The 21,907-nt window shown below is 39.4% G+C and overlaps 1 protein-coding gene across 2 annotated transcripts in view; it reads left to right on the top strand.

The window, feature by feature from the left end:
• The window catches only part of LOC126198502 (phosphoribosylformylglycinamidine synthase), a 214,493-nt gene that overhangs the window by 14,696 nt on the left and 177,890 nt on the right, over positions 1-21,907 (top strand). The window contains exons 2-3 of one of the 2 annotated variants that reach the window (XM_049934881.1): positions 7,668-7,939; positions 20,815-20,965. In XM_049934881.1, coding sequence (XP_049790838.1) covers positions 7,668-7,939; positions 20,815-20,965 — 423 coding nt within the window. Of the gene's footprint in view, positions 1-7,609; positions 7,940-20,814; positions 20,966-21,907 lie in introns of those variants that run through there. The other variant, XM_049934882.1, reaches the window with a different exon arrangement.

The following is a 21,907-nucleotide window of genomic DNA, read 5'->3' as shown; positions in this document are numbered from 1 at the left end:
AATCACAAACACTATTTTGGACTTTTTAATAAAAGTGATATATGATAATCACATAATTATTCTAATTCTTGTAGTTTAATCCTTCCATGACATGTTGGTATTTTCAGTTTGTCATGCATAATTGATTTACATGCGTAATCAACATGTAATCGGCTCATGATTGTGGTCATTCGACTGATAATGTCGGCACCTGTCAGGCTGTATTATCAGGATTTAATTACATTGTGTTATAATATATTCTTTCATTGCATGGGCAGAATGTAACAGTTGATGTAGCTTTGCCAGTGTGAGTATGTATTGCTTTGGAAAAGTCTGTATTCTACAAGATCAGTTTAGGTATCTTGACAGGATCCTCTGACGTGGAGGTTCTGAGTTCAGTTCCTGGAGAACACCTTCGGTCTCTCTGTGGAATAAATCTCTGATCAGGGTGCTTACAGGCTCATCTGGGTGAACTGCTGCTTCCCATGTCTGCTCCCTAGCTCACTCGTAGAGAAATTATTGTAATGCATAATCAGAACGGTGCTGTATGTTGGGTCAGATTTCATCATATGGACATTAGGAAGTCCCGGAGTAAAATCCTGTGTGTGTCTACCAACACAGAAAAAAGCAGCAGCAGAAGTAGCAGAGGCCACGGGAGGTGCCGTGAGTGGCTCAGTCTCCACCTCTCATAGTTCTTTCTGGAAACTGAACTGGGTGGCACTCCGTGGCACGGTTCTGGTGCTGCCAAGCCCCTTCTGAGCTGCTGCTCACTGTGGAAGGTGGAGGATTCTTTTGAACAGTGCGTTCTTTCCTACACCTTGCGCTCACTGTTTTACTGAAAATTGCTGCTACAGTGATTTTTAGTGCCTGGTTTACTTTCTGCCTTCTGGCCGGTGTAAGCAGTTACTCATCAGCTGTGTGACGGATTCCAAAACTCGGTGAGAATTTATTTCCTTATGCTGTGTTTGTGCTGCTGACCTCTAACAGTCATGACACAGAGCTAATGCGCCCATTGTAAGTGACGTTTATTCCTGCCCTATGTATTTTAGCAGTTGTTCTGTAGTCTTTGTAACACAAGATCATGTGTGTCCTGTTGTTGTTAAGATTTAGTTCTCTGTTTCACATTTGAGTGTTTCTGTTTGACACTATCATAATACATCGTATATGTGTTAAGTATTTCAGAGTTCATTTTGATAATAAAAGCATAGAGTTCTTTTTGTTTTAGTTCAGGCTTCTGTGAGGCCCCTTGTCTCTGTCAGATGTTCAAAAAGCTGAGCTTTCTACTTCGTGACTACCACATGGAAGATGATATAATGTAATCAGCAATTGATTATTTTATTGTTACAGTGGAAGATATATTACATGCCACTTCTGTGGTAGGTGTTTTTTATGCTGTTTTTTGACAACTACTTTGTGGTCACACTAGTAGGAGCTGTCAGTGAGTGGCATCTATAATTTTTCAGAAAATAATTTCCTTGTATTTATTAACAATAATAGGTTGCTGGTAAGTGACAATTCATTTTCTTCCCTTATAAATAATTCTTGAAAAATGCTGTGTCTGGCCTTGGCAGTCAGAGACAGTGGTCATAAGTGGAGGAGCTGTGTGTGTGTGTGTGTGTGTGTGTGTGTGTGTGTGTGTGTTTATCTAATTCAGAAATCTAATTCAGAAGAAGGCCTTTCACTAAAAGCTTAATTGCTTAGCAGTCTCTTGGTTGTGTATGTCTGTAACTCAACATCTCTACTGTATGGTGAGTAGGAATCTGTCCTTTTCATAATATTGTCATTATTGCATCCTGAATTTTCCATTGTTTGATTCTTGAAAATTCTTAGTTCATATCAGCAATTTTTAACTATTTTAGAAAATCCAGATGTATAGACTTGAACTATTTAGAGCATTTACTGTCATCTTTGAGAAGCCTGCATTTACACTATAGTTTTTTTTTTTAAATAAATGGGTTCCTTATTTTCATTAACTGTTTGCTTACAGTCCTGTTGAATTGAACTGTCATTATAAGTAGACTGCACTTCTAAGAGTCTAAGAATGTGGAAGGAAGGCTGTAATGGAGTTTGGAGTGAGACAATGTCATGGCCCATCTCCCATTTTAACTTTATATTGAGTCCCTAATGAAGAAAATTGAGGAGAATTTCAGAAAATGAAAGTTTGTGCTGAAGAAATAAAAATAACAGATTCGGCGATGACATTGCAATTCTGTCAGAGACAACAAAGCTCCTGGAAGATCGCTTAAATGGAGTATATAGTGTCTCGAAAAGAGGTTTTGAAGTAAAACAAGGACAGTGCACTGTTATCAAAGGTAAACATTTTTGAGAAATGGGAATCGTGTTAACATTGAGTATAAAGCTGAATTTCCAGAGTGAATCTTCCATTCTGCAGCAGTGTGTGCACTTATTTGAAATTTCCTGGCAGATTAAAACTATGTCCCATGATTTGAAATTTCCTGGCAGATTAAAACTATGTCCCATGAAGTTTCATAAATTTAAACATTAAGGATCTTTTCTAATGATATTTGTCTAAATTTTTCCCGAGGGCATGCAGCTTTACTGTATGATTAAATGATGATGGCGTCCTCTTGGGTAAAATATTCCGGAGGTAAAATAGTCCCCCATTCGGATCTCCGGGCGGGGACTACTCAAGAGGATGTCGTTATCAGGAGAAAGAAAACTGGCGTTCTACGGATCGGAGCGTGGAATGTCAGATCCCTTAATCGGGCAGGTAGGTTAGAAAATTTGAAACGGGAAATGGATAGGTTAAAGTTAGATATAGTGGGAATTAGTGAAGTTCGGTGGCAGGAGGAACAAGACTTCTGGTCAGGTGACTACAGGGTTATAAACACAAAGTCAAATAGGGGTAATGCAGGAGTAGGTTTAATAATGAATAGGAACATAGGAACGCGGGTAAGCTACTACAAACAGCTTAGTGAACGCATTATTGTGGCCAAGATAGATACGAAGCCCACACCTACTACAGTGGTACAAGTTTATATGCCAACTAGCTCTGCAGATGACGAAGAAATTGAAGAAATGTATGATGAAATAAAAGAAATTATTCAGATTGTGAAGGGAGACGAAAATTTAATAGTTATGGGTGACTGGAATTCGAGTGTAGGAAAAGGGAGAGAAGGAAACGTAGTAGGTGAATATGGATTGGGGCTAAGAAATGAAAGAGGAAGCCGCCTGGTAGAATTTTGCACAGAGCACGGTTTAATCATAGCTAACACTTGGTTTAAGAATCATGATAGAAGGTTGTATACATGGAAGAACCCTGGAGATACTAAAAGGTATCAGATTGATTATATAATGGTAAGACAGAGATTTAGGAACCAGGTTTTAAATTGTAAGACATTTCCAGGGGCAGATGTGGACTCTGACCACAATCTATTGGTTATGACCTGTAGATTAAAACTGAAGAAACTGCAAAAAGGTGGGAATTTAAGGAGATGGGACCTGGATAAACTGAAAGAACCAGAGGTTGTACAGAGTTTCAGGGAGAGCATAAGGGAACAATTGACAGGAATGGGGGAAAGAAATACAGTAGAAGAAGAATGGGTAGCTTTGAGGGATGAAGTAGTGAAGGCAGCAGAGGATCAAGTAGGTAAAAAGACGAGGGCTAGTAGAAATCCTTGGGTAACAGAAGAAATATTGAATTTAATTGATGAAAGGAGAAAATATAAAAATGCAGTAAATGAAGCAGGCAAAAAGGAATACAAACGTCTCAAAAATGAGATCGACAGGAAATGCAAAATGGCTAAGCAGGGATGGCTAGAGGACAAATGTAAGGATGTAGAGGCTTATCTTACTAGGGGTAAGATAGATACTGCCTACAGGAAAATTAAAGAGACCTTTGGAGATAAGAGAACCACTTGTATGAACATCAAGAGCTCAGATGGAAACCCAGTTCTAAGCAAAGAAGGGAAAGCAGAAAGGTGGAAGGAGTATATAGAGGGTCTATACAAGGGCGATGTACTTGAGGACAATATTATGGAAATGGAAGAGGATGTAGATGAAGATGAAATGGGAGATACGATACTGCGTGAAGAGTTTGACAGAGCACTCAAAGACCTGAGTCGAAACAAGGCCCCCGGAGTAGACAACATTCCATTGGAACTACTGACGGCCTTGGGAGAGCCAGTCCTGACAAAACTCTACCATCTGGTGAGCAAGATGTATGAAACAGGCGAAATACCCTCAGACTTCAAGAAGAATATAATAATTCCAATCCCAAAGAAAGCAGGTGTTGACAGATGTGAGAATTACCGAACAATCAGTTTAATAAGCCACAGCTGCAAAATACTAACGCGAATTATTTACAGACGAATGGAAAAACTAGTAGAAGTCGACCTCGGGGAAGATCAGTTTGGATTCCGTAGAAATACTGGGACACGTGAGGCAATACTGACCATACGACTTATCTTAGAAGAAAGATTAAGGAAAGGCAAACCTACGTTTCTAGCATTTGTAGACTTAGAGAAAGCTTTTGACAATGTTAACTGGAATACTCTCTTTCAAATTCTGAAGGTGGCAGGGGTAAAATACAGGGAGCGAAAGGCTATTTACAATTTGTACAGAAACCAGATGGCAGTTATAAGAGTCGAGGGACATGAAAGGGAAGCAGTGGTTGGGAAGGGAGTAAGACAGGGTTGTAGCCTCTCCCCGATGTTATTCAATCTGTATATTGAGCAAGCAGTAAAGGAAACAAAAGAAAAATTCGGAGTAGGTATTAAAATCCATGGAGAAGAAATAAAAACTTTGAGGTTCGCCGATGACATTGTAATTCTGTCAGAGACAGCAAAGGACTTGGAAGAGCAGTTGAATGGAATGGATGGTGTCTTGAAGGGAGGATATAAGATGAACATCAACAAAAGCAAAACGAGGATAATGGAATGTAGTCGAATTAAGTCGGGTGATGTTGAGGGTATTAGATTAGGAAATGAGACACTTAAAGTAGTAAAGGAGTTCTGCTATTTGGGGAGCAAAATAACTGATGATGGTCGAAGTAGAGAGGATATAAAATGTAGACTGGCAATGGCAAGGAAAGCGTTTCTGAAGAAGAGAAATTTGTTAACATCGAGTATAGATTTAAGTGTCAGGAAGTCTTTTCTGAAAGTATTTGTATGGAGTGTAGCCATGTATGGAAGTGAAACATGGACGATAAATAGTTTGGACAAGAAGAGAATAGAAGCTTTCGAAATGTGGTGCTACAGAAGAATGCTGAAGATTAGATGGGTAGATCACATAACTAATGAGGAGGTACTGAACAGGATTGGGGAGAAGAGGAGTTTGTGGCACAACTTGACCAGAAGAAGGGATCGGTTGGTAGGACATGTTCTGAGGCATCAAGGGATCACCAATTTAGTATTGGAGGGCAGCGTGGAGGGTAAAAATCGTAGGGGGAGACCAAGAGATGCATACACTAAGCAGATTCAGAAGGATGTAGGTTGCAGTAGGTACTGGGAGATGAAGAAGCTTGCACAGGATAGAGTAGCATGGAGAGCTGCATCAAACCAGTCTCAGGACTGAAGACCACAACAACAACATTTGTCTAAAGTGCAGCCTTGTATGGAGGTAAAATGTGGATGATAAACTATTAAGACAAAAAGACAATGTAAGCTTTTGGAGGAGGAGGAGATTAGTGTTTAACGTCCCGTCAACAACAAGGTCATTAGAGATGGAGCACAAGCTCGAATTAGGGAAGATTTGGAAGGAAATCGGCTGTGCCCTTTCAAAGGAACCATCCTGGCATTTGCCCGAAACGATTTAGGGAAATCACGGAAAACCTAAATCAGGATGGCCGGAGACGGGTTTGAACCATTGTCCTCCAGAATGCGAGTCCAGTGTGCTAACCACTGTGCCACCCCGCTCAGTATAAGCTTCTGAAATGTGGTGCTACAGAAGAATACTAAACTAGATTGGATAACTAGGTGAAGAGGTAATGAATCCTGTGGCACAACTTGACTGGAAGAAGGGATCAGTTGATAGGACACATCCTAAGGCATCAACTGATATGTAATTTGGTAATGAAGGGAAGTTGGAGGAAGGGGGGTGGTACAGAAATTGTAGAGGGCGACAATGCCTTAACTACAGTAAGCAGGTTCAAAAGGATGTCGGTTGCAGTAGTTAGGCAATCTTGCACAGGATATACCAAGTGTTGTGTTTTGTATCATAACAGTATTTGGAACAATGACTGTGACGACAGGAGACATGAAGTAGATAATGACATCTAAAGCCTTCTTACTTCATTACTGTTCATTGAGGAGAAACTGGCGTATTAGGAGTGCAAATGGGCAGGGGAGAAAAGTAACCGATAAATTTATTTCCAATCAGCCTCCTAGGGAGATTATATTGATCTGGCCTCCTTTAGTTCTTAGACTATGAGAGTGACCCCTGTATGCTTTTAGTGTTTGTATCCTTCTGAGGACATCTGGATTTAAGTTTTCCACAGATCATTTAAGAAAAATGCTGGGACAGTTTCTTTATTGTTGTGGTGGTCAGTTGTGTCTTCCCCCACCAGTACAACTGAGCAAGGCTTTTTTCCACTTTTTTCAATTGGATGTTAAACAGTAATTTTCCTTAGCATTTTGTACCAAGCTGTGTCGACAAAATCCCGTTACCTTTTGATTTAATTTGTTGTCAACTCCCACAAATGTAAATACCCATAATGCATTATTTGAGCATGTAACACTTTGATAGATTTTATTTGGAAATAGTCTGAGAAGCAAACAGTTCTCTATTTTATGTGACTTTTCACCTCACAGAGCTCTGTTGCTGAGCATGTTACAGCTAAAATCAAACAAACACATATATCTTCTGTATTGTTATAAAGGTGCCAGTCAGTCTCTCTCTCTCTCTCTCTCTCTCTCTCTCTCTCTCTCTCTCTTTCTCTTTCAGGCACACTCTTGCACCCCCCCCCCCCCCACACACACACACAGGGTCTTCCATTTGGTTCAGCTGATGCCAGTATAGATGGCTGTTTGAGTTATATTTCACAACTTTATCATGAGATAAATGGTTATTTTTCAGGGACTTACTCCTGTCAGCTGCTGAATGTCTTATTATGTGCATAATCCAAGAATAAAAACGTTCTTAATTTATTGCATTATATTTGTGGTAGTTGCACTGTTATAAGTGAGAAGGAGCAATAAAGCTGCTGCTGATTAGGAAAATAAAGTGACAGATGTCCATCATGTGTACAGAGTTTCTCTTCAATATTTGTTAAATGTGCTCAGTTAAATGGTTATATACATGAGAATTATTTTTATTTTTCCCCCTCAATTTCTTGTGAATTCAAGTATTATACTTGAAATCAAAACCTAGTAATTTTTACACGCCTTTGTGAAATACTTAACTTTGGAGACTTTAAGGTTGAGACAGTTTCAAACTATTTTTCTCACCCCTCCTCCTTGTTAGACATGATAAGATGATTTTGTGCTATGCCTTTCAGTTCTACCATCTGTCATTTTCTGTGGAACCAGCCATATGAATTAAGTAATGTGGCTGCTTGGGTTCAAGGATCATGACCTTAAGATTGGTTCTTGTTTTTGCTTTGTGACTGTTGTTTTTCTGATAACCTCTGACGTCACTACTGCTCATATATTCCGGACCCCCTGGAAATTCAGTGTCATGTGGTAATAGATTAGAGATAATTCACAGTTGCTTTCAAACCTCTGCTACAGAGTAAGATGGACATCCTTTACCTGTACAAGAAGCCGGGCCTGAGTGTGGCGTCAGAATGCGAGAAATTAAAGCAGCTTCGAGCAGAGGCAAAAATAGAAGCTCTACATACAGAAATATGCTTTTATGTCGAGATAAGCAAACCTCTGTCAACTGGAGAACTGGAGAAATTGAAATGGATTTTGGGATCACCCTTCAAACCTGATGATGTTCAGCACAAGCCTTACCTTCAAGCAAAAGGAGAGGAGAACATGCTTATTGAGATAGGTCCAAGGTAAGCTCATGACAAGAAATATTTTTTACTGTAAGTCACACTTGTTGGAAAAAATATAGTTTTACATTTCAAGGATGGCAGTTGAAAATGTAATATACCAACAAACAAATGTTTCAATATCTCGTGAAAAAGTGCTTTGGTATATAACTATTACATACTGTATTTCAACATTTTACAATTTGTTAAGCTACTTGCCTACATCTCATATGAGTTTGCCTTTGTAGCCTCAAATGATGATAGAAATAGTAACTAATGCTAGGAAATTTTCAGCTTACGGTTGAATGTAGCACGGTCTGTGTTTAAAATAGTGGGCCTGTAATTTACATTGACATCCACAGTGCCAACGTAAACATAGTTCTACTAGTGGCATATTTTCACAAATAAACATAGGTTCCTCAGCCTTATATTTTCAGCTGAAACTGCATGAGGCATTGTCCACTGTGTTTCTGTATAGTTTCATCCTGTACATGTGTAGGAAATTATCTACAAATTATTTGCGAATGGGTGAAATACATCTCAATTATGTTGTAGTCAATAATATAGAAAACAGTAATATGTATACACATTCAAAAATGAAATAACCTTTTTTAATAGTTGGATCTGTATTCTTCAAATAGCTGTTACATTAAATTCTATTTTATAAACGGATTTTTAGATTAAAAAAATTCTCCCAGAGTTTCTGTCATAGCCTGCCAAAGTTATTTCAGAAATAAAATCTGGTAATTAAAATATTTGATTAACTAGTGTGTTTTTCTTGGCATCATACACATTTCATTGACAGAAAATTCATTTTTGAAGGGTTCTGTTGCGTAAATTGCTCTAGCATTTCTTACAAAAAATAGTTTTTGATTACCAGTATTTTGTAAACTAAAAATTTTTGAAAGAAGTTAAGGTGCTTTTTATGGAAGAAAATTAGGGTATTAAAATAAGGGACATCAATCCTGCAACAGAAACTTATTAGTAGGGTTGAAATTTTGAATATGCAGGGTCTTACAGATCTTAAATATTGAATAATTCATTAAAGGCAAGATTTCTGTAAAGAATACCTGTGTCCTGATACTCAGCTAAATGTAAATTCTAATTTAAATAATAATAATTGGAGTAATAAAAGTTGTAAAATAATTTTGGAATGCTGTTTATTACATATAGATTAGGCAAGAAAAAATATTTGTTTATTTATTGAAATTAATCAGGTGCAGTGGATATACTCCACGTTGTTACATTTCCATCTATAATCTAATTCTTGAATTAAGTTCATCATTTGTTACAAACTGATGCTCATCCATAGTATTTATGGATACATTGCAAGTAGAACATCACATTGGATAGTTTAACATCTCACACAGGAGCTGCCAGGTTATATGAAACATTAACAAACAGTAAACTCCTACAGTTTTGAAAGATTCTTTAAACAGGTCGGATACATAGGGAACTGTGTGTACAGTTGAAATTATCTGTATTTAAGGAAACAAAGTGTACAAAAAAAGTCGTGCAGTAGGGGCCCATGTGACATAGTCATGATGAATGTACATCTTCATCTAAACATTACAACTACTGTGAAGTGCATAGCAGAGGGTATTTCCCATTGTAGCACTTATTTGTAACACTCATTAGGGCTTCTTTCCATTGCATTTGCACAGGAGATGCCAAAAGAATGATTGCTCGATTGCCTCTGTGTGTGCTGTTACAAGTATTGCTGGCCTTTGTAGTCCATCTGGGGATGGTACATAGTAGGGAGGTGTAGCATAATCCTAGATTCATCACTTGTTGAAACTTTGTGAGTGGGCTTTGACGTGACAGTCTGTGTCTGTCTTCAATCACGTGTCAGTTCAAGTTTCTCAGCATTTTCGCAATGCTTCCCCTTGGCTCAAAAAACTGTGACCAGATGCCCCATATGATTGTGCTTTCGTTAATAAGTGTTGTTGTGGTACTGCGTCAAAATGCTTTTCTGATGTCAAGAAATGCTGCAACTACTTGTTTACCTTGATCGACTACTTTCATTATGTAGAGTGAAAAAGGCAAGTCGTGTTTCACATCACTGATGTTTTTGGAATCCGTGCTGGTCGACATGGAGAAGATTGTTCTGTTCCAGTTACATTACATTTGAGTTCAGATTGTTGTCAGAGGTATTGGACAGTAGTATTGTGGATCAGTTCTACTACAATTCATGGAGATGGGTTTGTTGCGTGCTTTTTTCCAAGTACTGGAGATAGTTTTTTCTTTGAGTGACCTACAGTATATTATGGTTAATAGAGGAGCTAACTCAACTGCAAATTCTGTGTGGAATGATGGGTGCTCCATCTGGCACTGAAGCTTTGTTCACTTTTAGCAGTTTCAGTGGTCTCAGTGCAACTGACACTAATATCTATGTCACTCATCTTTGCAGTGGTTATTTATTCGACATATGACAGAACACATTGTGTGAGAACTAAAATGGGGCATAACTTCCGTACCTCCGTATGGAAAGGAGCATTTGAAAATGGATACACCATTTCTGTTTTTGCTTTGCTGTCTTCATTATCAGTTTCTATGTCATCCATGAGTCTCTGAACACTAATTTTGATCCCACTGACAGTCTTTACATATGAACAAGATTTCTTTGAATTTTGTGAGAGGTCTTTCGGTAAGATTCTGTTATGGTAAACCTTGAAGGATTCACACTTAGCCATTTTGATAGCCAAATGTGTTTTGTACAGTACCATTCTACCAATAGGTGTATCCTTTTTTTTACACCTTTTATGTAGTATTCTGTGTTTCTTTAGAAGTTTCTTTACAGAAGTATATACCAAGTAAGATACCTCCCGTCCTGAACTGTACTGTTAGGTACATGTCTGTCCAGTGCATGGTCGACTATTTTTCTAAACGTGAGCCAAATTTTCCTGTCCAGAGCTAAATGTTTAGAGTTCCTGATTGAGACATGACACCTAACCCTTTATCTCTTTTGTCAAATATGTAAATCTTTCTCATTGTTTTAACTGCCCTTTGTGTTTTGGTAGTCACTGTTGCTACAGCCACTTCGTTTTCATTGATACCTGCTTCAATGTGGTCATCCTCAAAGAGGCCGTACATGTCCGTTTGTTGCCATCATACCTAATAAACATTGATGAACCAAAACATTATGACCATTGCCTGCTGTGATACTGAACTCCACTTGGTGGCGTTGTGGGCGTGTGACGCGACAAGGAAAGTATACATGCATAGCAGAGACAAATGAGAAATCATTCTAGCACATTGCAGGGCACAAGTGAAGAAATGCACTGACTAAGCAACTTTGACAAAGGGCAGATCGTAAAGGCCAGGTGGCCGGGAACAAGCATCTCGGAAATGACAAACCTGATCAGCTCTTTGAGAACTACTTTTTGTGATTGTCTGTGGAAATTGGTTGAAGGACAGTGAAACCCCAGGTAGGTGAGAAGTTGTTGGGACATCCGTGAAATGACATGATGGACATTCTGAAGGGAGCAAAATATGTCTATCCTATGGGTATGCAGTCTGGCTACCCTCAGATGAGGTTGATGAGGCTGACAAGAAAAACAACTTTCATCAAACCTGATGTTCCCTCTGTTAGTTCAGAGTTATTTCATTTAGTACATACAATGCTCCAAAGGCATATGAATGCACAACTGACAACCTGCTTTGAGAGCTTAAATATATGATGTATCTTTAATACCTCAGTGACATTGTTATGTTCTCAGAGACATTTAAAGAGCTTCTAAATCACCTGATACTTATTCTAAAGTGTTTCCATGACACAGGTCTTTTTCTGGATTCAAAAAATTGCCTCTGTGCTGCCCAAGAAATAAAAATCTTGCAACATCTAGTTAACAGAAATTGAGCCTTTTCTGATCCAGAAGAAGTAAGAGCTGTAGCAATTTTCAACCTTCCCTGGATGGTATTCCTAGCATATATTATTTATTAAGGATTTCTAAAGTCACGGCCACAACAATTTTCCTGGAGCAAGGAACGGGAAACATCTTTCTCTATCCTGAAAGAAGTGCTGATATCTTCAACTGTCCCAGAACTTCGGGTTTGTGTTGTTTTGGTCTTCACTCCAAAGACTGGTTTGGTACAGCTCACCATGCTACTTTATCTTGTGTGATCCTCATCATCTCCGAATAACTGCTGCAACCTACATCCTTCTGAATCTGCTTACTGTATTCATCTCTTGGTCTCCCTGTACTATTTTTACCTCCCACACTTCCCTCCAATACTAAGTTGGTTTTCCCCTTGATGTCTCAGAATGTGTTCTAACAACTAATTCCTTCTTATAGTCATATGTGTCACAAATTTCGTTTCTCCCCAGTTCTATTCAGTACCTCTTCATTAGTTACTTGATCTACCCATCTAATCTTCAGCGTCTTTCAATAGCACCACATTTCAAAAGCTTGTATTCTCCTCTTGTCTAAACTATTTCTGTCCATGTTTGACTTCCATACATGGCTATACTCCATACAATTTTTTCATAAAAGACTTCCTAACCCTTAAATCTATAATCGATGTTAACAAAATACTCTTCTTCAGAAATGCTTTTCCTCTCATTGCCAGTCTACATTGTATAAGCTCTCTATTTCAGTCGTCATCCGTTATTTTACCACCCAAATAGCAAAACTCATCTACTACTTTCAGTGTCTCATTTGATTTAATTCTACTACATTCCACTACTCTTGTTTTGCTTTTGTTGTTATTCATCTTACATCCACCTTCAAGACACTGTCCATACCATTCAACTGCTCTTCCAAGTCCTTTGCTGTCTCTGACAGAATAACAATGCCATTGGCAAACTACAAAATTTTTATTTCTTTTCCCTGAACTTTAATTGCTTCTTCAAATTTTTCTGTTTGTTCCTTCACTGCTTCCTCAATGTACAGATTGGATAACATCAGGGATAGGCTACAACCCTGTCTCACTCCCTTCTCAATCACTGCTTTCTTTTCATGCCCTTAAACTCTTATAATGCCATCTGGTTTCTGTACAAGCTGTAGGTAGCCTTTCGCACCTTGTATTTTACCCCCTTCTACCTTCAGAATTTCAAAGAGAGAATTCCAGTCAACATTGTTAAAAGCTTTCTCTAAGTCTACAAATGCTATAAACGTAGGTTTTCTTTTCCTTAACCTATGCTCTAAGATAAGTCGTAAGGTCAGTGTGACTTGTGTGTGTCCACATTTTTCCAGAATATAAACTAATCGTCTCCAAGATCAACTTCCACAACTTTTTCCATTCTTCTGTAAAGAATTCGTGTTAGTATTTTGCAGCCAGTTCTTATTAAACTGATAGTTCAGTCATATTCGCATCTGCCAGCACCAGCTTTCTTTGGAATTGGAATAGATTAGATTAGATTCAGTTGTCGTTGAATAGACCCAGAAATGAGATGACTTGTGGGTTTGGAACAAGTAAAAAAGTATAATATAAAATTATTATTTTATTCTTGAAATCTGAGTGTATTTTGCCTGTCTCATACATCTTGCACACCAGATAGAAGAGTTTTGTCATGGTTGGCTCTCCCAAGGTTATCAGTAGGTCTGATGGATTGTCATCTACTCCTGGGGCCCAGGTTCAACATAGGTTTTCCTGTGATCTGTCAAATTCTTCCCACAGTATCATGTCTCCCATCTCATCTTCATCTACACTCATTCTCATAGATTAAGAATAATTGCAGAATGTGCTGCCACACAACGTGGCACTACACAAAACTGGTGCTAATAGCATAGGCACATAGGGAACAAACACGACACAGGTCTGTATGTCCACAGTATTGGTTATAAGTTGAGAAAACCATCCCGAAACACATGTGCTACAAAACGCCACTGTTTCCTGCGCATGTACCCCCACATCAGTATAGGATATGATCAACATGCACACGTGCGCAGGCCGCACAATGGGTTGCCATGCTCTGTATCAGGTGGTCGAGCAGCTGCTGGGGTATAGCCTCCCATTCTTGCACCAGTGCCTATCGGAGCTCCTGAAGTGTCATAAAGGTTTGAAGACTTGCAGCGATACGTCGACCGAGAGCATCCCAGACGTGCTCGATGGAGTTTAGGTCTGGAGAACAGGCAGGCCACTCCATTCGCCTGATATCTTCTGTTTCAAGGTGCTCCTCCATGAAGGCAGCTCGGTGGGGCCGTGCGTTATCATCCATCAGGAGGAAGGTGGGACCCACTGCACCCCTGAAAAGGCGGACATACTGGTGCAAAATGACGTCCCGATACACCTAACCTGTTACAGTTCCTCTGTCAAAGACATGCAGGGGTGTACGTGCAACAATCATAATCCCACCCCACACCATCAAACCACAACCTCCATATAGGTCCCTTTCAAGGACATTAAGGAAGTTGGTATCTGGTTCCTGGTTCACGCCAGATGAAAACCCGGCGAGAATCACTGTTCAGACTATACCTGGACTTGTCTGTGAACATAACCTGGGACCACTGTTCCAATGACCATGTACTGTGTTCTTGACACCAGGCTGTACTGGCTCTCCTGTGACCAGGGATCAGTGGAATGCACTTTGCAGGTCTCCGGGCGAATAAACCATGTCTGTTCAGTCGTCTGTAGACTGTGTGTCTGGAAACAACTGTTCCAGTGGCTGCGGTAAGGTCCCGAGCAAGGCTACCTGCAGTACTCCGTGGCCGTCTGCGGGCACTGATGGTGAGATATTGGTCTTCTTGTGGTGTTGTACACTGTGGACATCCTGTGCTATTGTGCCTGGACACGTTTCCTGTCTGCTGGAATCATTGCCATAATCTTGATATCACACTTTGTGGCAAACGGTGGGCCTGTGCTACGACCTGCTGTGTTTGACCAGCTTCCAGTCGCCCTAGTATTCTACCCCTCGTAACATGAACAATATGTGTTCTTTGAGCCATTTTCAACACACAGTCAGCATTGGCACATCCGAAAATGTCTGCGCACTTACTCGCTGCACCGTACTCTGACATGCACCAACACACATCTTCGTATGTGGACTGCTGCCATTGCCACCGTGCGATGACCACAGGTCAAATGCACCGCATGGTCATACCAAGAGGTGATTTAAACCTGCAAACCACCCACAAGAGTGTTGTTTCACCATGTTTCAGCGTTATCCTTAATTTATGAGCCTGAGTGTAGGTGCTCTTCCATTTCTGTAATATTGCCTGCAGGTTCATCTCCATTATAAAGACCCTCTGTATACTCCTTCAGTCTTTCAGCTTTACCTTCTTTGCTTAGGACTGGTTTTCCATCTGAGCTCTTGAAATTCATACTGCTACTTCTCTTTTCTTTAAATGCCTCTTTAATTTTCCTATAGGCAGTATCTATCTTTCCCCTAATGTTATGTGTTTCTAAATCCTTACATTTGTCCTCTAGCCATTCCTTCTTAGCCATTTTGCACTTTCTGTCAATCTCATTTTTTGTATTCCCTTTCGCCTGCTTCATTTGTTGAATTTTTGTATTTTCTCCTTTCATCAATTAACTTCAGTATCTCCTTATCACTCAAAGATTTTTTTAAATTTGTTTAATCCTCTGCTACCTTCACTGTTTCATTTCTTTAAAGCTACCTATTTGTCCTCTTCTGGATTTGTTTCCCCTGTTCTAGTCAATTGTTGCCTAATGCTCCCTCTGAAATTCTCAACAATCTTTCAACTTATACGGGTCCTATCTTCTTAATTTCCTACCTTTTCCCAATTTCTTCAGTTTTTCATCTGCAGTTCATAACCAATAAATTGTGGTCCGAGTCAACAGCTTCTCCTAAAAATGTATTACAGTTTAAAGTCTGGTTTCTAAATCTCTGTCTAACCATTATATGATCAATCTGAAACATTCCGGTATCTCCAGGTCTCTTCCACATACACAACCTTCATGTATGATTCTTAAGCCAAAAAAGCGTTAGCAATGATTAAATTATGCTCTGTGCAAAATTCTACCAGGCGGCTTCCTCTTTGATACCTTTCTCCCAGTCCATTTTCACTTATTTATACTTCTCTCCCTTCTCCTACTATTCGAGTTCCCCGTCATAATTAAACTTTCATCTCCCTTCACTATATGAATAATTTCTTTTATCTCATCATAAATTTCTGAAATCTCTTCATCATCTGTGGACCTAATTGGCATCTAATCTTATACTATTGTGGTGGGTGTGGGCTTTATGTCTATCTAGGCTATAATAAAGCATTCACTATGCTGTTCAAAGTAGCTTATCCACATTCCCATTTTCTTATTCATTATTAAACCCACTCCTGCATTATCCGTATTTGAATTTGTATTTATAACCCTGTTTTCACCTGACCAGAAGTTCTGTTTGTGCTACCACCAAAATTCACTAATTCCCACTATATCTAGCTTCAACCTATCCATTTCCCTTTTTAAATTTGGTTATCTATCTACTCGATTAAGGGGTCTAACATTCCACTGTCCAATCCTTAGAACGCAGTTTTGTTTCTCCTTATAATGACATCCTCCTGGGTAGTCCCCACCCAGAGATCCAAATGGGGGACTATTTTACATCAAAAATATTTTACCCAAGATGATGCATCATCGTTTAACCATACAGTAAATCTACATGCCCTTGGGAAAAATTATGTCTGTAGTTTTCCCTTGCTTTCTGTCATTCGCAGTACCACCACAGCAATGCCGTTTTGGTTGATGTTACAAGGCCAGCTCAGTCAATCATCCAGACTGTTGCCCCTGCAACTACTGAAAAGGCTGCTGCCCCTCTTCAGGAACCACATGTATCTCTGGCTTCTCAACAGATACCTCTTTGATGTGGTTGCACCTACAGAACGGCTATCTTTACCACTGAGGCATGCAAGCCAACCCAGCAAGGCAAAGCCCATGGTTCATGGAGGGAGGGTTCTGGATTTTGATGTTGGAATGTAACTAAAAACACTGGTGCTAGTGGTTACAATTTAGGTGCAGTTCTAGTGTAAATCTGGGAAGGCACTGACTAATTGATTGCTTATGCCTCCAGAATACTCTTGAATTCTGAAAAGAATCACTCCATGACTGAGAAAGAGTGTCTAGCAGTTGTTAGGGCAGTGGGTAAGATCCGATCCTATTTTTATGGCAGACAATTCACTGTTGTGACTGACCACCATTTATTATGCTGCTTGAAGAGCCTGAAGGGTCCATCAGGATGACTTGTGAGACGGAGTCTGAAGATTTAGGATTATGACGTCACAGTAAGATATGAAAGTGGATGCAGACACAAATAAGCTGACAGCCTTTCACAGGTTCCGTTGAAATACTATTACAGCGCTGGTGATATGCAATTCATCGTTGCACCGACAAGCACTGCAGCTGAACAACAGGAAGACCCAGCATTACTGAAGACATTGAGCCCGTGCAGAAGGAAGAAGTTGTCAAAGGAGAGTTCATGTTAACTGATGGAATGCTGTACAAAAGAATTTGGGAGCCAGTTGGACAGAAGTGGTTGCCCATCATCCTAGCTCATTTACATTCAGACAAGCTGAAGTACTTACACATTGCTCTGATGTCGGGTCATTAGAGAGCTGCAAAGACCTTTGACAGGAACCATAGTAGGTGGTGACATTGGCCAGGTGTATACTGATGTCAGGCACTGTGCAAGGCAATGTAGGAAATGCCAACAGCACAAATGTGTGCCTCAGTTAACTGTGGTCACCTGCTACCATTTCCTCTTGGAGTTGCTCCATTTCATCAGACTGGAATTGACCTTTTGGGGAGGTTCCCCAAGTCAACAAATGGCAACAAGTAGTTAAAAGTGTGCACTGACTGCATTACTTGCAAAGCTGTCTGTATTTATGGCCAGAAACTACTTGAAGCATGGGACACAACGTATAATGATATCTAATTGTGGGAAAATGCCTCAGTCAAAACTGGCAATGGAAGTAATTTTGTGATGCAGCATCAGTCACAGGATGACAACTGCCTAATATCTGCAGACAAATGGTGTGATAATTACAGTTGCTGGCTGGTGACATGCAGATCATGAGTCTGATTCCCACTTCCTGCAGTTATTTATTGTTCATGACTTGTATCTGCTAGAAGTCTATGTAGGGAGTTCTCTCTCTCTCTCTCTCTCTCTCTCTCTCTCTCTCTCTCTCTCTCTCTGCTGAGGTACTCAGTTCAACTTCATCTGAACTTTCTTGTGTTGTCAGTATACATGCTTTCAGTGTGGAGTTTCAGTTCTTGCTCTTGTAATTGGTACTCAATTGCAGAACTTATGTGTCAGTATTATTATTTCTTGTGTATTATTTTGTACAGCAAGTTGTTTTTCTAGGATCCTCAACAATATTCCTTCGTTACATTTCCACACTTCTCTTTGGTTGTTGATCCAGTATTTTCTCAGCTATTTATTACGACACAAATTTTTAAGTCAGTTGTGTTTTTATACTAAAAGTGTGGAGCTGCACACAGGGACAACAGAGAGACTGCTAAACAAGTATGCTTTCGGCCAAGAGGCCTTCTTCTGAAGTAAACAACACGCGCGCTCACACACACACACACACACACACACACACACACACACACACACACACAAGCACAACTCTCATGCATATGGCCACTGCTTTCAGACACTGTCTGTGACTCAGCATCTCCTGCAGGTGGTGAGCAACAATCTATCCTTTCCATAATGTTATATCATCCTAAAATTTCAAATTCTGGATAATTCTGATTGTAATTCACCCAATTTGCGAGGCACTATTGCATGGTTTAAATGGCAGCAATCCTTGTCTTTTGGATAAATATTAGTTTTCATTTTAATTTAACTTCCAGTGATAATTCAGCAACTAAATTTCTGCTCCTTTGTTAATGCCACTCAAAATTTAGTCAGGTTGCACACTTTCAGAACCCTTTTTACTGTTTGGCGTAGACTTGCTTCAGTAATAAGAATTAATTTTTTTGGTTATGAGAAATGGCACACAACATGGTGAACAATGGTTTGTTGAAAACTACATCAGCCTGATTTGAATTTGCGGACTGCCACCGATGAAACGACACCAAATTTTATATATTTTACTGTCATAGTGAGTCTTTTTAGCTTGTAGAATGCTGTGCCTTGCTGATTAATTCGAGGATTACGCGATGCAAATCTACAGTGATCGGAAACCACAGTGTGTTGCCCATTGCACAGTGTACTTCTTGTGTTCCTTAGGTTTTGCACCATCAACTCTCTAACACCCAGGAGCCTCTGAGACATATATAGAACCTCAATAAGTACTATCCTTTTACTGTACCGAAATGTTGGTATATTAGAGCTAGCCACGCTTAATTAAATTCCTCTATGGCATCATCAGTTCCACTCCCCATTACATATTTGTCACACTTAATTTTTGTTCTGTCACAATGACCATTTTGACATTATCATTGTTGCCATGGTTCTGTAAGTGCTGGAACAAATTTGTTGTCACTAAGACGCTAGATCAGGGTCACATGCAGCATGATCAAGTTGCTCCAATCATAGGATGTTGTGCGATGTCGTGCCCATCTTGTTAAATGTGGACAGACATCGCCACTAAGGCAAAGAGTCCATTAACATAGCCTTTTGTTTTGGATTGCTCTGTGCATTTTAGTTAAGATCTCACAAATGTCTTAACATTGATCGTGTCACTTGAGAACACTGTAAAATGTCAAAGAGGCAGAACACCCGGGTGGTATATACCTTTCAGGAGCTGAAATTCCAGTCCTCATGACAGGTTGGTCCCTCGTACCCTGTGGCATGCCTCCCTTTCCCGTCCCTCTCTTGAACCTCCTACATCCACTCTCTTTCGTTCCTCTCCAGAGAAGGAAGTAATAGTTCCAAAAGCTAGCATTACTGTTTTCAGCATGTATTGGCAGTACTGGAATTTTCAGAGTTGATTGTGTAATTGTAGGACATAACATGTACAGACAACACCCCTGAAAATCCAGAAACATGGTGCACAGAAGTTTTTTTAACTGAAAATCTTCGCTTGAACTTCACAGTTTGGTGATGTTGAATGTCTCGATTCCACAGATTGTTGTGTACATTCAAGTGTAGCATAAGCCATGAACGTTTTTTCTCCAGTGACAGTTTGACTTGAAAACTCGTCACCTTCATTACTGTGGCACTCAAAGGAATTTGAAGTAGGCCTATTGAATACTCGTCTGTTTTATCCATGTCAGTTTGGGAATTTTCAGTGCATGACATGAACACAGTTTCTGATAGTGTAAGCATTCTGTAAGAATTTTGTGAAGAACACTTCTTGGAATTCAAGTAATCAGAGTAAATGACTTTGAGATAGCAAAGAGTCTGTTTTATTGACCTTTTGCATCAACTTTTTGCACCGAGTATTCAGAAATGACAGATGACCCACTCTACATATCATCAGAAACATATCATCACACCCATCTTTAATCACTCTAAATATTTTCTTTCCTTTTCATCACTCATTGTTCTCCATCAACTTCACTATTCCTGTAGCAAATAATACACCACTTTCATGTGTTTTGCACACAGAAAACAAATCGGTCTATATATATTATGTTAGGAGGGATTTTCAGTTAACTTGGGTACTTTAAATATGTACAAAAAACATAAACACTGACAGATAATTCTCTGACAGCATTTGTGGGTAACCAACAGATGTAGGTACTGTGTGTGCTAGCACAGATTGCCTACCCCAGTCTTGCTGTGGTTGTATCTAGAAGTGATAGTTACAAATCATACCATGTACCTGGTTTGTGGAATAAAATAGGTTTGTCTCAAGTAATATTACTGGAGTTGCATTTTCACACAAATATTGTTGTATTATTTGTAAGAGGTCTTTTGTTGCAAATAGTGAACATAAAAGTTGTCTCAGGGTTTATGTGTTTTTTTCCTCGGAATCTATCTTGTACCATTAATTCCTGCATTTTGAATGTGTGCTTGAGGACTAACATATTATAAATGTTTATTGCAGGTTAAACTTTTCTACAGCATTTTCAAGTAATGCAGTCTCGATGTGTAAATCTGTGGGTCTCCAACAAATAACAAGGCTCGAAGCCTCTACGAGGTATCTGCTGTCTTGGAGACACAAAGACGTTGTGATGACTGATGATCTTGAAAATAAGGTTTGTCCGTTAGCAGACAATTCTACACATATGCTAACTGTATATCTTCTGTAACAGTCTTGGTAGGCTAGAAATGGCTGAAGAGTACTGGATTCCTTAGAAATAAATACAAAAAAAGTATTCTTACTGCGACAATAAAAGTATATCAGAAAACGTCGTAGAACATTTGTCAATGCATTGGTCTTTTTTTCTTGCCATTCTGTCTTATACCAAGTGTTGGTTATGTTTAGATTTGGGAGAAGTTTGCTTTAAACTGCCAATCCCAATTTAGGATGTTTCTCAGAATCACTTTGAGCAAATATCACAATGTTTTCTGTGGCAGAGCCATGACCTTGAACTCTGACCAGCCTTCCTTGCTTCTCACTAGTCTGAATGTGTTGTTGGAGGGCCTGTCTTTTGCTTTGTTGTTTGTACTGACTAAAAAAAAAACTTCACTCCAGCCATGTACCCAGCATTAATCACACTCACTGAGTTAACTCTTTCCTTTCATTTACTCCAAATTAGACAGAATATTTCACTTGGCCATTTATTCTCTGGATATTTTTTATGCAGGGCCTGATGTTCAAAGAACCGCCTTTGAGAATTGAAAATTTGTTCCAGACCAGAATCCGAACACAGTTTTGCTGCTTGTTTCAACACCTCAACCATCAGGCTGTTTGAGCATGACTCCAGTCCTGACTCAAACTTTCACTGTCACCAATGCTTCCACCAATGTTTTCTGAACACTACTGCCAGAGGTTAGATGGGAATGAAATCAAAGCACCTTGCTAGCAAAAAGCAGGAAATCTGGGTATGAATCTCACTTGGCACAAATCTTCATTTGTCACTGCTATTAATCAGTGTGTGTGGGTTCAGCATTCCTGAGTAGTGTTTGACGTTTACAGAAACAGGAAAAATACGTTTGGTTCATAAAAATGTCTTAGCAACTGTATTCTTGGGATA

The sequence above is a fragment of the Schistocerca nitens genome, chromosome 8 (assembly GCF_023898315.1).
Source record: "Schistocerca nitens isolate TAMUIC-IGC-003100 chromosome 8, iqSchNite1.1, whole genome shotgun sequence".
In the NCBI taxonomy this organism is placed as follows: Eukaryota; Metazoa; Arthropoda; class Insecta; order Orthoptera; family Acrididae; genus Schistocerca; species Schistocerca nitens.
This window is presented reverse-complemented; position numbering and strand designations above follow the sequence as displayed.